At 43.0% G+C, this 14502-nt stretch overlaps 2 protein-coding genes across 7 annotated transcripts in view; one reads left to right on the top strand and one right to left on the bottom strand.

Annotated features, from left to right (window-relative positions):
• Window positions 1–618: 618 nt before the first annotated feature.
• Window positions 619–14502, top strand: part of HNRNPAB (heterogeneous nuclear ribonucleoprotein A/B) — a 17879-nt gene continuing 3995 nt past the window's right edge. The window contains exons 1-8 of one of the 4 annotated variants that reach the window (XM_077824515.1): window positions 619–785; window positions 884–1111; window positions 4156–4324; window positions 4417–4575; window positions 5009–5140; window positions 6006–6120; window positions 6206–6358; window positions 6436–7097. In XM_077824515.1, coding sequence (XP_077680641.1) covers window positions 918–1111; window positions 4156–4324; window positions 4417–4575; window positions 5009–5140; window positions 6006–6120; window positions 6206–6358; window positions 6436–6506 — 993 coding nt within the window. In that variant the 5' untranslated portion in view covers window positions 619–785; window positions 884–917 and the 3' untranslated portion in view covers window positions 6507–7097. Of the gene's footprint in view, window positions 786–883; window positions 1112–4155; window positions 4325–4416; window positions 4576–5008; window positions 5141–6005; window positions 6121–6205; window positions 6359–6435; window positions 7098–14502 lie in introns of those variants that run through there. The other 3 variants (XM_077824512.1, XM_077824514.1, XM_077824511.1) reach the window with 3 other exon arrangements.
• Window positions 14049–14502, bottom strand: part of PHYKPL (5-phosphohydroxy-L-lysine phospho-lyase) — a 16975-nt gene continuing 16521 nt past the window's right edge. For all 3 annotated transcript variants that reach the window (XM_077824508.1, XM_077824509.1, XM_077824510.1), the window contains one exon: window positions 14049–14122. In XM_077824508.1, coding sequence (XP_077680634.1) covers window positions 14076–14122 — 47 coding nt within the window. In that variant the 3' untranslated portion in view covers window positions 14049–14075. The remainder of the gene's footprint in view (window positions 14123–14502) is intronic.

The raw sequence follows: 14502 nt of genomic DNA, 5'->3' as shown, positions 1-14502 counted from the left end.
ACCCCTAGTGTAGACACAGCTAGCTACTGCCTCTTGGGGAGGTGGATTATCTCCACATCGGCGGAAAAGCCCCTTCCACTGATGCAGGAAGCATCTATGCTACAGGGTGCAGCACCAGCTGTGCAGACAGGGCCTGTGCGTTTGACTGAGGGGGCGAAGCTTCAAACCAATTCTCACCGCCCCCTTTAAATGGAGGCCAATGGGGGGATTAAGGAAACCCCCCCGCCAAGAGATGGGCGGGCTGCTGCCCCCCTGCTCAGGAACGGCCTCCCCCTCAGCACTCGGGCGGGGCAGACACACACCCTGGCTGGGGAAGCTTCATTCCACACCAGCGCCCGGACATAAGGCCCAGGCCGGGCGAGCCAGCCCCGCTGCGCGCCCGCGCCCGCGCCCGCTCCCGTCCCTGCATCGCCGGCCGGCCTGACCCAAGCTCGGCCCCGCGGTCCGCGCTGCTCGCTCCCAAACTCCCCAGGGCTGCCCGCCCCACTCTTGGTCTGAAGGGAGCCAATGAGAGAGGCAAACCCGCCTGAGTGACAAGCGACGACAGCCAATAAGCAGGCGCCTTGTTGCCGGGTGGCTCGAGCGCTCGCTCTATAAAGGCGGCCACGCGCGGAAGGCTGCGGTGCGGGCTGGAGAGTGCGTGTCTCTGGCGGGGGAGGGGGTGACGGCGGGGTCGGGCGACGAGCAGCAGCCGAGCGCCGCGCGAAGGGATCCCACGTCGAGCTCACGCGGGGATTTTAATCCGATTCCGGCCGGCCCGGATTTTATCGCGAGCGGGTTTTAAGGTGAGTCCGGGCGGGCCTGGACAGAGCCGGCGGGGGGGCGGCTTGGGCGGGCGGCGGCACCGCGGCCTTTCTGACCGTGCGCTACGCTTGTGTCGCAGGCGGCTCTGTCTCCAGCCTCGGGAGAGGGGCAGGATGTCCGAAGTGGAGCAGCAGGTGGCGGATCCCGCCGACGCCACCCAGAACGGGCACGAAGCGACCGAAGGCGCCGGGGAGCAGCAGGCCGAGAGCGGCGGGGCGCCGGCAGCAGCGGCGGCGCCGGCGCCTGCCAGCCAGAACGGAGCCGAGGGCGACCAGATCAACGCCAGCAAGAACGAGGAGGATGCGGGGTAGGTGTCCTCCCTGAGGCGGAGGAGCGGGCCCCGCTCTTGGCCGCCATGTGCCGCGCTGTCGCGGATCAGTAGGCCGCGCGCGCGCTCCTGCCTGTCGCCGTAACGGAAATGGGGGGCGGAGAGGGTAGAAGGCCCGGCCGCTCAGACCGTCTCGGCCCCTTGGGGTAGGGCCGCCGAACGGCCCCGTCGCGGAGGGCAGGCTCGGCTCGGCGCGGCGGCCAATGGGCAGGCCGGTCACTGCCGCGGCGGAGGCCTTTCCTTTGTTCTGGGGCTGCCTTTTGTTGGCGCCATGTGGAGGCTGGGGGGAGGGGCGGGGAATCGAGCCTGCTGGCTCCTCGCGCTCTGAAATGGCAGAGTTCGCCCCTCGCTCCCGCTCCGGCTGCGCCGCCCGGGGTTTCCGAGCGGGGAAGCTTGGCAGGGCCTTGCTTTTCCCGCTGTACGGGCTGGAGCGCTTCCCCTCTGCGCAATGGGGGCCGGGCCCCCTCCACTGTTGATGCAAATCCCGCTATCGGCCGGTTTTTGAATAAGGTCTGTGGAGATGCCTTTTCCGTGAAAATTGTTGAGGGGAATCTGGGGAAGAGATGGCATCATAAGGGTAGAACGGGAGCATTTAGCGTTACACGTCCTACACCACTTACTAGGGTCTATTTCTTGGTGCATTGTCAGCTAGTGGGGGTTTGTCTACATTTGAAATGCTTCAGTGGCATAGTTGTAACGGCACCACTGTGGCACTTCAGTGTAGATGCAACTGCCTATGCTGCTAAGAGGTTTTGCCTGCTGGCATAGGTAAATTCACCTGCCTGAGAAGTGGAAATTTTTCTGTCAATCTAGTACTGTCCATGCTGGGGGTTAGGATGGTGTAACTATGCAGTTGAAGCATGGATTTTTCACTCCCTTGAGAGATGCAGTTAAGAGAATTTAATTTTCATCTACATTGTACATTCTAGTGTACACAATGCCTTGATCTCTTCTGACTTTGGGGGAGAGGGTGGAGTTTTTCCAGTGCTGGCTCTCATCCAACTGTCTCTTGGGACTTACTATTACCACCCCCATATTGGTGCTTACTGGTGCACAGTTATGCCTGCTACCAAAATACAGCACATGTGTATCTTTCAGAGTTGTGGATTAAGCCACTCCTTTCCATTCAAGCTTACCTTCTGTCCTTGGTTTGAAGCCTTCTGATTAAGGTCCAAATAATCACATGAGCCTCAGATCTTTGGGTGCTTCACAATGGCATGGTTCTGCTCCGTATGACTGCCTGTCCAGCAGGACTGAGGAGGAGTGTAGGAGCTAGGCCACTGGATAATTTACTGTGCAAATCAAATACTTCAAAAATTCTGCCCTATACATTGAAGTGCAGTGCACACCTGTAGTAGCAGCAGAAGAGGAGATGTGATAGTGCGACTCTACCCGTTTCCTCACTGGGGGGAGGAGATTTTTTTTATCTGTTTTCCATACAGTGTGCAGGGAGCAGGATTTGGCCCAAAATCTAGGGATGAAACTGTCTGCAATTCTTATATTGATTTGAAAGCATTACAGTATCCTGTAATACTAAACTGCGTTATATGGTGACTTTTGGCAACTCTAAAGTGTACCTACAGAATTGTCTTGCCATTAAAGCAAAAGTGCCACTGTAGATTACTCAAACCTATTGTCAGTCAGTACAGATTAAAGAAGCCTTGCAAAAATTCCATTTGCTCAGGGTGAGCAAGCATTTTGGTGAGGATAAAATCAGATTTACATGATCTTCACACCTCATGGTAATGGGTGAGTGCCTGGTTTGGTAAATTCTCAACCCTTTTTGTAAAGGTGAGGTTAGTGTGATTGAGGACTAACTGGTCAAAAACACATTCCGACTTTCCAGTTGGACTAATGACATTGCAACTGCTTTAAAGAGTACACAACTAGAATCTCTCCACAAGGAAGTAGTAATCAGGAAATGGTCCTTTTACCTGATTACAGGTCTTTCTATTAAAAAAAAATAGATGGCATAATATACATTTGTTAAGGCTTTTTCCTTTTGTAGATAGGTGGGAACACTTAAATTTTCAAATAGATTGAACTGGAAGCCAAAAAGTAATGTCCAATAACTCCAGTTACTTCAGTTCACTTAAAAGTAGCCAAACTGGAACTAAGCAGCTGGGCTGCCTTTACGGTGTCAGGGCTCTGAATTCAGCCCTAGAGATGTGTGAAAGGCTAAGGTTAAATGTTACCTTGGAAATAACATGATGTGAAGTATAGCCATCTTCCTGGGTTTTGCTGGAGTTCCTGTTGGATCTTGGATTGTTTCCTGAGCTCTAATCTGGATAGATGAGCTGGGGTAGCTGAATGTCCCTTAAGTTCTAAATGTCTTGATTTAAGTCTCTGGTGGCTCAGTCTTCACTTCCTACTCTTGATGTCAACTTTACAAATCAGTTTTCTAAACTAGATGGTTTTGAACTTACAATGCAAGAGAAGGGAAACCTGGCTGCCTTTCATAAACTCTTAACTAAGCTTTCAGGGTTCTATCTATGGAATTACAAGTTAGTTGTTCCCTGTGTTACAAAATGGTATAAATGTGTCATGTAGATGTGACACTAACCATGTAGGAACTGGGCCAAAATTCTTGAATACAAAAAAGCACATCCTTCAGCTTTATGGATGTTAACTCTTATCGCAAAAACTAAATTTTATTTTTTGTGAGCTAGAAAGTTATAAGTGGCAGTCAATGAAGTGCTGTTAACAGAATATTGAGGCTCTGAGGGAGAACCTCAGTTTCTAACAATAACTGTCTCTGTACTCATTCTTGCATCAAACTCTCATTTTAAACACCTTTATCCAAATTAAAAGAATTTATGCAGTTTTTCCTGAAATACAAAAGACTGCAGAGTCTTCTAACAGCAATACCTTTGAAATGGCATATATTAACAGGCCATTGAATGCACTTCTTGCCTTTGGCCTTGTTCCTCAATGCACAGGAGGCATATAGATATTATGTACATCATGCTGTCTGCTGCTGTAACAATTCCTAATGTAGTAATTTTACCCTTATGAAATTTCAGGAAAATGTTTGTTGGTGGCCTCAGCTGGGATACAAGCAAAAAAGACTTGAAAGACTACTTCACTAAATTTGGTGAAGTGGCTGATTGTACAATAAAGATGGACCCGAACACAGGAAGATCAAGAGGTTTTGGATTTATTTTGTTCAAAGAAGCTGGAAGTGTTGACAAGGTGAGTTTAAGATTATGCCTCTGAGCTTTCTAAAGTCTAGTGAAAAATCTCCTTTTGCGTGAATTAATCTTGCCATACCAAATTATTTGCAGGTATTGGAACAGAAAGAACACAGGTTAGATGGGCGACTTATTGACCCCAAAAAGGCCATGGCAATGAAGAAAGATCCAGTGAAGAAAATTTTTGTTGGTGGACTTAACCCTGAAGCCACAGAAGAGAAAATCCGGGAATACTTTGGAGAGTTTGGAGAGGTATGTAACTTAATCCTGGTACATGCTGAAACAGAACAGAATATGCTGTAATTACATTTTGTAAACTGAACATAGACTGGATCTTCAAGTTGGCATCTGTTCCAAAATGCCTTCAACTATTAAACATTAAGCATTTTTATAGTAGTAACTTAAAATGAAGGGTTTGACTTTCAAAAAGTCATGCACATAAAAAGATGACCATCACTACAGCTCCATGCAGAAATTGCCAGATGTGCACTTGTTTGTCACCATATTTAAATCCTATTTTGCAAGGCTAGAGCTCTAAACTTGTGTGAATTGGCTTAAGGAAGTTAAAGCCAACAGAATAGCATAATCATGGTATCTGTATGTAATGTGTTCAGCATGAAATACAGAACGGTAACAATACAGTGAAAAGTAATTGTCCTGAAGTTGTAGTATTTCATGTTTTCAGATTGAAGCAATTGAACTTCCAATGGATCCAAAGACCAACAAAAGGAGAGGCTTTGTGTTCATCACTTTCAAGGAAGAAGATCCAGTCAAGAAGATCTTGGAAAAAAAATTCCATAATGTTAGCGGAAGCAAGGTAGGAAATGATTCAAATTGAAGCAATTATTTCCCCAATTTTGGAAGTTGCTATCTAGTTTACAACACTATTTCAGAAAGTATGAGATTCAGTTTAGTGACTGTTTCTGGTCTTCAGGTACACATATGCAATAAGGACAATTTATATTTCATTAGTTAAGTTGGACTATTATTTGAAGGGCTCTGACATTACCGTTCTAGGATTTCTCAAAGAAACTTCTTTCTGCTGATACTGCAGCAAGTTGTGTAAAGGACTGTGTTAACCTCAAAAGGAGTTCAGCTGCTAGACTTGTAAAAGTCCCCTTGCAGTTTTAAAATAACCCTAATATTTTAGGGTAGATAACTTCATTGTGAGACCAACACAAATTAGCTGAGGTGCTTGTTAAATGCACAAATTTAAAACTGAGGACAAAATTTAAGCTTTAATTTAATAGCTTGTAGCGAATTTAACATGATTCTTTCGAACCTCTTTAGTTTGACTGCCCTTTTAATAGCACTCCCTGGTGACCTTGCAACAGTAAACAAGAGTGGAATATCCACAAGCACTGTTCATTTAAAACCTCAAATCTGCAAAAGAGTATCAACTTAAACTTTTGGTATTTGCATTTATTTGGATCCTCTTGACTGGTGGCTCTCTCAATGAGGAAGTAAGCAATTTTTTGTAATGTTTTTTTGTAAGCAAGTAATTTTTAGTGAGGTGAAACTTGAGGTACACAAGACAAATCAGACCCCTGAAAGGGTACAGTAGGCTGGAAAGGTTGAGAGCCACTGTAGTAGACCAGTAAAATCACAGCTCACCTACTTTATATTTTCCACTACAAAGGCAGAGTTGTACTTAAGCACATTGCTCTCCTTGCTTTTTTTAGTGTGAGATCAAGGTAGCACAGCCGAAGGAAGTATACCAGCAGCAACAATTCAGTAGTGGTGGAGGAAGAGGCAGCTATGGAGGAAGAGGCAGAGGTGGAAGAGGTGGTAAGTGTTGCACACGATACTTAAGTATGGACGCATTCAGAACTAAGATGCTTGTACTAAAATGGGATTTTGTGGATGGTTTTCCCTTCTGTAGCTCAAAGTCAAATTTGGAATCAAGGTTATGGCAATTACTGGACCCAGGGTTATGGGAATCAAGGATACGGCTATCAGCAAGGTTATGGTGGCTATGGAGGCTATGATTATTCAGGATGTGGGTATTATGAATATGGACCAGGCTATGATTACAGTAAGTAAAGAGAAATGTATTGGGTATAAGCGCACACAAGTAATAGCAGTTTAATGCATTTGATCTCTTGTTCATAGGTCAAGGCAGTGCAAATTATGGGAAAAGTCCAAGACGTGGTGGTCATCAGAATAATTACAAGCCATATTGATCAAATTTATTCAGGTATGCAGTGGCATGGTCTCTTTTAGAAAATGACTGCATAGGTTTTGTACTCAATGCTGTAGATGGATATTACAATTATGTACCAAATTTAACTTTACAATAAATTTCTATGGCCTGTTAAATGTGCATCTTACTCAAGAGCTCCCTGGAAATGTCTTACATGTTTAATATTTACAGATAACTAGTTGTCTAGACAGTGTGGTGTGTAAACTTCAGCCTTCCTGAAGATATTAATTAATGATTTTATTAATAGGTTAAACTGAAACTGATTTTGAGGGTCTGCTTAAAGCTGCAGCTCTGCAACTAGGGACTGCCTCTTGGAGTTTACTATGGACTCTGCATTACTCCAGTTGTACAGAATGAGATGTATCTTAGGGAACCAGTGTCACTTTCCACCTTTTTATTTTGTATTGTTTTTGTGTCATACATTTCCTGTAATGGAAGTGTTAATTTTACTGTACTTTTTGGTACCTTTTTGGAATCTAATGTATTGTAAGGTATTTTACATGTGTTCTGATTCACCATGACATGGATATTGAAGCTATCCTAGCTTTTGAAATAAAAAAGGTGTAATCTAGTGTCGTGTACCATTCTTCAGCTGTATCAGTACAATTCTAGTGTACTGCTTCCAGAACTGAAGTAAAATTAGTTGTTCATAGCAATCTTGTCACAGTTTAAAGGCTGGACTCTAAAACTGGACTGTGTTGGTCAGTGGTGTGCTCACACTTGAAAATGAGCCATCAGCTCCCAACTCAAGTGTGATATTACAGAACAGAAAATTCAGTAGAAATCCCTCACTTAAATTGAGCTATCCAGGAGTGGTGGTGGCTTTTGAATATCTTGTCTTCCAGACAACTGACTCTCTCCTTTAAGCTTAATTGGGTACTAGTAGTTGACTTTGCCTCTGGTTCCTAGAAAAGCCAAACTGTAAGCCAGTGGTTCTCAGCCTATTTACCATTGTTTTTTATGTGGGCTGCATCCAATACTACCTGTATGGTCCTGAGGATGTCACGGGCTGCAGCTCTGCTGAGTGGGCTGCAAATTGAGAATGTATGTTTGTTGCAGGTGGCTTCATTGAAGAATCAGAACTGTGGGGTGAAGGGGAGACTAAGTTGGGAAGAATCCCTCTTTCCACCTGCTTTTAGCAGGCATTGTTAAAAGGTGTCTTAAACAGTGACTAAAATCCTGCTCATTTGTGTGCAGGTCTCATTTCCTTGAACTTGTGACTAATCTTTTCCAGTTTTCCAGCCTTCCAGGAAAAGTGAGACAACTTTATATTTGAAATTCAAGACAAGCTGAACTTTTCTGGCTTTATATAAATTAAAGCAGAAAGGAAACAACCTGTAAAGCTAAAACTGGCATATTAAATGCCAGTCCAAAATAGTTTAGACTACACTTTCTCCAGGGCCACTAATATCAAAATTCCTCTTTTTTAAATCTTACATTACACCTCTACTCACTGCAGTATAGTTAATCTTTCTTATTCTAGGCTTACTGACTACTCCAAATATCAGGTCAGAGTACTCTATTTAATGGCACCCACTGTTATGCTTTCTTGATGGAAGCTGGAAGAACCTTTTGAAAGTCACATTGCCACAAATCTAGCATAGCTTTGATATTTCAGTGTAGCAGAGACACCTAAATTTGAAGCAGTTATTTAAACATAATTTAAAAAAATTGAGAACTAGAATTTCAGCCAACAGAGCAACTGTGAAAATCAAGACTCCCAAGATGACCCCCTCACACAATTAACTGACTCCTCTTAATAGCTCTTCTGTTGCAACTTTAATTACCTTCTGTACTATCAAATGCAACCTTAACTCTATTTGGAGTAAGTGTACTAAAAAGGCAATGGTGTTACTGGGGAGCAATGCTAGTAGGCTTTTGGTGGAAGCCATCTACTGTAGAAGTATTAGGTAAATTGTCAGGACTAGCAGCAGATGTAATTCTAGCACTCATTTACTATCTAAATATTTACAAATTAGGGCTCAAATTAAGGTTTTTTGGAAGTTTTTTTTTCAGTAGAATGTATTTAGAGATGGGTTACTTTAAAGGGCATTGTGACCATGATTTAACAGGAAGCAGCTTTAGTATCTGAAACTTTTCATCTCTTTTTCTGGCTTTACAGCTGCAGCATTTCCCCAAATGCTTAATACAGCAATTTCCAGAGGCAGTTCAAAGCTGTAGCAGGGCCAGAGCTAATATGTATGCACCCCCCCCCCAAACTGCTGCCTCATCTCTGGCCTTGATGGTGGCAGCAGCAGTCAACCACCCCTTTGCTCCCACCTGTTCTTTAGCAGCTTAGCTTTTTTTGTTGGCATAGAAAGCTACTCTTCCCCTGCATAAGCAGGGGATAGCCTTCGCCACCCAGAACCAGCAATTCAGTGCTTAACTTCTAGACTCTAACTTCCCTTCAGCCATGACAAAAGTTGTGGTGCTAACTCAGCTCTTAAAAGAGCTACTTTCTAAATCTCTGCCTGAGACAACAATAGTGCTGCAGCTATTTAAGGATGTGATCAAAGACAAACAGGCTATACCTTGATAAGGCTCACAGCATAAGTTGTAAGAACCAAACAGAATGCTGTTATAAATTGATGCTGCAGTAATCATACTGAATCTCTCTCTCCTAAAGATCCACCTGCTAGAGGAAGTAAAAGGGACTCAAAGGTGCAGTAGCTACCCCCAGAGTATCCTGTCCTTTGCGAGAGCCACAGTAACTTCATTATGAAGCCTTTGTGGCAGATCTCACTGGATACAATGAGACTTTGTACAAGGGCCACGACATCCACTTCAGCAACTACAGAGATCTACCCCTGCCTAGACAAATTCCTCAAGATCCAGAACTTTGTGCATAGATAGCATGGACCATAACTAAATATTGACACAGATGCTGGTCTGCCTGATTTCATGGACAAGGACACATATACATTGCCTCTAGTACTTGCTAATAAAAGCATAGACCCATTCACAAGAATGCAGGCAGCAGCAGGTGCTGTTTCTGAGCCCTGTGAACACTCAACTAATGCATTATCCCACAGAACATTTGACAAGAGTCTCCCTCTATGCATTCCAGACTCACAGGTACTTGTGCCTAGATGAAATGGGAAGTACATCTGGGGCACAGGACAGTGCCAGGCATCTGGAACCCTGGGGAAGGAGCATCAACCTGTGGAGCTCAAATGTGTAAACTAGTGTTACGGAGATTCCAGAACCATATAGAGGGCTTCTGAATCAGTCAGACAAGACTCCCATTCAGGTGTATATTAACCCATAAGGAATGGGCAAAGAGGATTCTCCCTGCTAGAGGAGCAATATGCATAAAAGGAGAGCTGAACCATAAGACAGACTTGGCTCAGCAGACTCAGAACAGTGCCTGAATCAGGAAGCCCATGCTGATTTTGCACAAGTTCAGCCTTCTGGTAGTCAACCTATTCACCCATCAAAAGAACAAACATTTGAAATACTCCATCAGATGAATCCCTGAGGACAGATGCTCTTTTGCAAAGATAGCCCCAAGGCCTGCATATGCATTTCTGCCCTTTCTAATTCCAGAAAAGATACAGAAGATAAGGAGAGAAGCAACAAACCTGATAATGCTAGGTCTTCACTGGCCAAGGAGACCATGGTTTTCCAATCTGATAGAACTGAACTTGGAGCCACTGTTGCAGCTACTTGTGAGATGAGACATCCTTTACCATGGCCTATTCCTCTATCCACACCTAAATCATCTACAACTTATCGCCTGGCTATTGAGATTGGAAGTATTAGCTGTGTTAGAGCTATCCTCCACTGGGAGTGGAATCATCCGCTGTACTAGGTGAGCTTCAATACTAAAGGCCAGCTCCTCCATGTGGACTAGGTTTAGCTCATGGTGTTAACAGTACAACAAATATCAAGGATCCTGGACTTTATTCAGGAAGATGTAGGCAAGAGACTTTTGCCCAGCACCATAATATGCCATGTGTCTGCTTATAAGAAACATCCTATTTTCAAGATCCTCTGGTTCCTTGACACAGAACTGTCAGGTATTCAGACTTTGCAGAGCAGTCCAAGTGGTTCAGCCAATCTTTGTGGAAGCCTACCAAGGGCATTAAAAGCCCATGCCACACAACCTATTGAGCCACTGACCTGTATATCCATTCTGCCTATCCATGAAAAGTGTCTTCTAGTTACTATATCTGCTAGGTGAGTTCCTGAAGTGTCACTTCTATACAATAGTAGAACTCTATTGTAACATAATAACATGCTGCTAACAATCCCAGAATCAGCATTCCCTACCTCACAAGGAAATTATACTCCCTTCATTCTGTCCAAAGGCACAGCACCAAACAGAAAACTGTAGCATACTTCAGATGTTTAAAGAGCACTAAAGATTATATCCGGTGCACTGAACTGACAAGAAAAACAGGCTTATTACTTGCTTTCAAATGAGGTGCTAAGGTGTCAGTGCTTCTGTTCCTGATAGCATCAAGGCTCACTCCACAAGATCTATGGTGACTCTGTGGTGGAAAGAGCTTGTGCTTTCATGATAGAGATATGCAAGGCAGCAACATGATCATCTATTTAACATCTTTATTAGACTCTGTAAAAAGTGGGTTTTTTGTTCTCTGCAGCAGCTTCCATGGTCTAGTATAGTAGCACTGCCATTTTGTGCAGTTAACTTCTCTCACATCCCTCCCTATTTCAGTTAACTCCTCACTGCTTCTCATAAGCAATGGAAGTGTGAGAGATACTAAACTGCAGCACTGGAAACCTCTTACCTGACTAAATCTTTCTGCTCTCCCTGGATGGGTTCCTAGCCAGGGAACAGTATTTTAGTTCTGGATGTAGACCCTGGCCTACTGTTGGGAGTACACTTAACTGTACACTTAACTTACTAATACTATTCTACAAGTTTTTACACACATGTGGAATGAACTATCTGGCAGCAGGCTGGAAAAGGAGGCATAGCTAGCACAGGTGTATTACAGCTTTGAACTCCCTCTGGAATCTGCAATCAGGAGGGAAAGAGCTGCATCTCCCACCATTTGATAAGTAGAGGCTAGCAGAAAGTAAATAACCAGATACAAAATTTACCCCTCCCTCTGACCTTATTCTCGGAAAGTACTTAAACCTCCAGACTGTATATAACTTCCTGTATCTTACTGTTGTAGTATCCCACTGCCATTAGGAAACACCCTGTGAATCTGACTCTTTTGAAGTTGCTATAGAAGTGCCCCAGGTAGATCATGTGAGCTAAATGCTGTAGTTTGTTGCTGTTCTTCCCTCCCTGATCACTACCTTTTCATTTACCTCAAGGTAAGGGAGCATGCAAAGTAAAGTGGAACACAAGTAATCCTACATGCCATGATTTTTTTTTTCTAAAAATCAGTAAAAACAGCTAAAAAATAATCAAGCTGAACTCTGAGAACTTAAATAATTACATAACCATGGGGGTTTGGGGAGTGAGAAATAAGCAGATATTTTAACTAGTTCTAGAAACAGTTCAGCAGAGAAGACTCACACCATTATCCCTCATGAAGTGTACATTAGCCAGCAAGTGCATATAGAGCAGCTTGTGAGTTAAGGAGCAGGCTGTCACACTGAGACTTGTGGAGTTGGATCCTGGGTGCAGTGATTAGAGCCTAAAGCAAAAACTGAGGGTGCTTATACTCTAAAGCAGAGTTTACCATTCCTTTTTTGTTGTAGTTGAAATGTGTTCCATTGCTGTTGAAGAGTACCTCAAGCTACCCCGTGAGAGCATGTATGTACAAAGGTATCTTCATTGCCCATATGTACTCTGCCATCTGTGGGCAGTTTAGATTGGACCTCCTCTTTCCTCACTAAACATGTCCTCGGAAGGCAATTCACAGGGAACTTAGGTGCTGAGAGCCATCTGTTTGAAAACTATGGCTGAAAACCAGTCTAGCTGTTTAAACCTTATATTGGCACAAAATCAGGTGGTATAGCTGGTGAGACCCTGAAGTATGGCAAAATAAGGACCGATACATATGATTACTGGGGTCTGCATGCTCTCTAGTTCGGTACTATGGGATGGTAGAATGTTTGGCCTAGCTGAGATGGTTATAGTCACTGGGATACCTCAACCCAGAAAAATGAAATGCTGCAAAGTGTGGTACATAAGAGCTAGAATAGGAAAATAACTCCTGGGTAGTCATTGTTTTCTGAAACTGGCTGCTAATTAAGAGAATCCCACACCACCTTTGCTACAGCTGAAGCAAACAATTTTATGTCATAATGCCTATGTATTTTCTCTAAAGCTTTTCACTGCTAAAGAAGCGTTACTAAACATTGCAGCTTCAAATAATTGTTTAGCTTAAATATGCACTAGTTATGGGGAAACATGATCGATTTAATGATCCTTTATAGTACATTTTGTCAAATTACTATCTGGAACTATAGATGAAAGATAAGACATTGTAATGTATGTATCTGGTTTAATATTTTCTTTATGTGGAGGAAAAACTACATCAATACCTCTCCTCCTAAATTGTATTTAAAGCAAAGTTGCAGACTTTTTGCCATGTACTGTAGCAACTGTTTCTTGTATGATGTAGGAAATAAGCAACTAAAAAGGAGAACTACCTTCATAAAGTTGTGTGATCAGTTATATTGCATACACCTGAAAGCTGACATCCAGCCCCTACAGCAGTCAGTGTCTCTAATTTTAATGACAAATTAGGCCCTAAGATTCCTCTGCCTGCTGTTTAATTTCACAAACCTAGACTAAATACTAGTTAAGGTATGCTGCTTATATGCTAATTCAGAAGCAACTTTTTCATGCTTGAATAAAACAGATAATGTTGGCATGACTTTTTGTAGCTGATAATACAGCATTTGCGTGAACTAAAGTTAACTTCCGGTGCAATGCACAAGGATTTTAAGGTTTCTCCTTAGTTCACCACATTGTGTTTTTGCTTCTGGTCTTATTGCCACTCCCTTTACTGGCAAAATTCCAAATGGCATCAACTTAAAAAGGGTAGGGCTCTGTCACATACTGTGCCTTATAGGAAGGAGAAAGAGTATTTGTTTTTTCTTCTTTGATTACTCAAGGAGAATAGAGTAGATTCCAGCATGGACCTAGTTGTGCTTGTCTTACTCAAGGGTTCAAGTAGAACAGTCACATAAGCAGCAACCAACACAATGAAACACACTGAAAACTAACTACCCTCTCCATCACCATAAACAGACACACAGTAGGTGATATTCTTTTAATAGCAGCAGGTTCTAAAGGATCCAGCTGCTATTGGAGTAGTCAAATTTTGAAGTGCTTTAAGGATAAAGATTTAATTATACCAAAAAACAGGCATTTGACTTGAGGGAGAATAGATGGTTGGGGGGACTGAGAAGCCAAAGTGATCCTACATAAATCAAAATAGTGATTAGAATAGCAGAAGGGGTCATCTATTTTGCAAAAATACTACAGAAACATTTGATTGGTTAGCTCTTTACACCAAATGCACTGTCATTACTAGTTTAGTGATCTGAGCATTCTAATTAAACAAACTGCACAAGATAAAATGCTTACCTGGCCAGATAGAGCTGAGGCCTAAAGTTAATGGTGTTTTCCTACAGGCTCACATGTCTTTTCTCTTTCCATATCTGAAATGCAAGCAAATTCATAATGTTCAGACAAGACATTAATGACCCTACTGAGCTAACTGTGCAAACGTAAAAAAAGTTAATAGTTTAGAGATACAAAGTATTATATAAATATTGAACTAATTCTCAACATGTGCCTGGTCAGTAGATAAATATAATGAACCTATGCAAGTGACCACCTTTACTAGGCCTCTCTCTGTGCTAAGAGAGACTCGTACAGTTATCCCCCATTAAGTACAATTGTGTTCACCTCTTAAATAGATTCACTGGACAGGTTAAGGCCAAAATTTTCTAAAATGGCCTTTAATTTTGGGTGCTTTACTATAGGTAACAAAGGCCTAGCTTTCACAGGTGCAGAGGAGTTTTGAGTATTAGGCCCA

This window comes from Eretmochelys imbricata, chromosome 8, assembly GCF_965152235.1.
Source record: "Eretmochelys imbricata isolate rEreImb1 chromosome 8, rEreImb1.hap1, whole genome shotgun sequence".
NCBI lineage: Eukaryota > Metazoa > Chordata > Testudines > Cheloniidae > Eretmochelys > Eretmochelys imbricata.
This window is presented reverse-complemented; position numbering and strand designations above follow the sequence as displayed.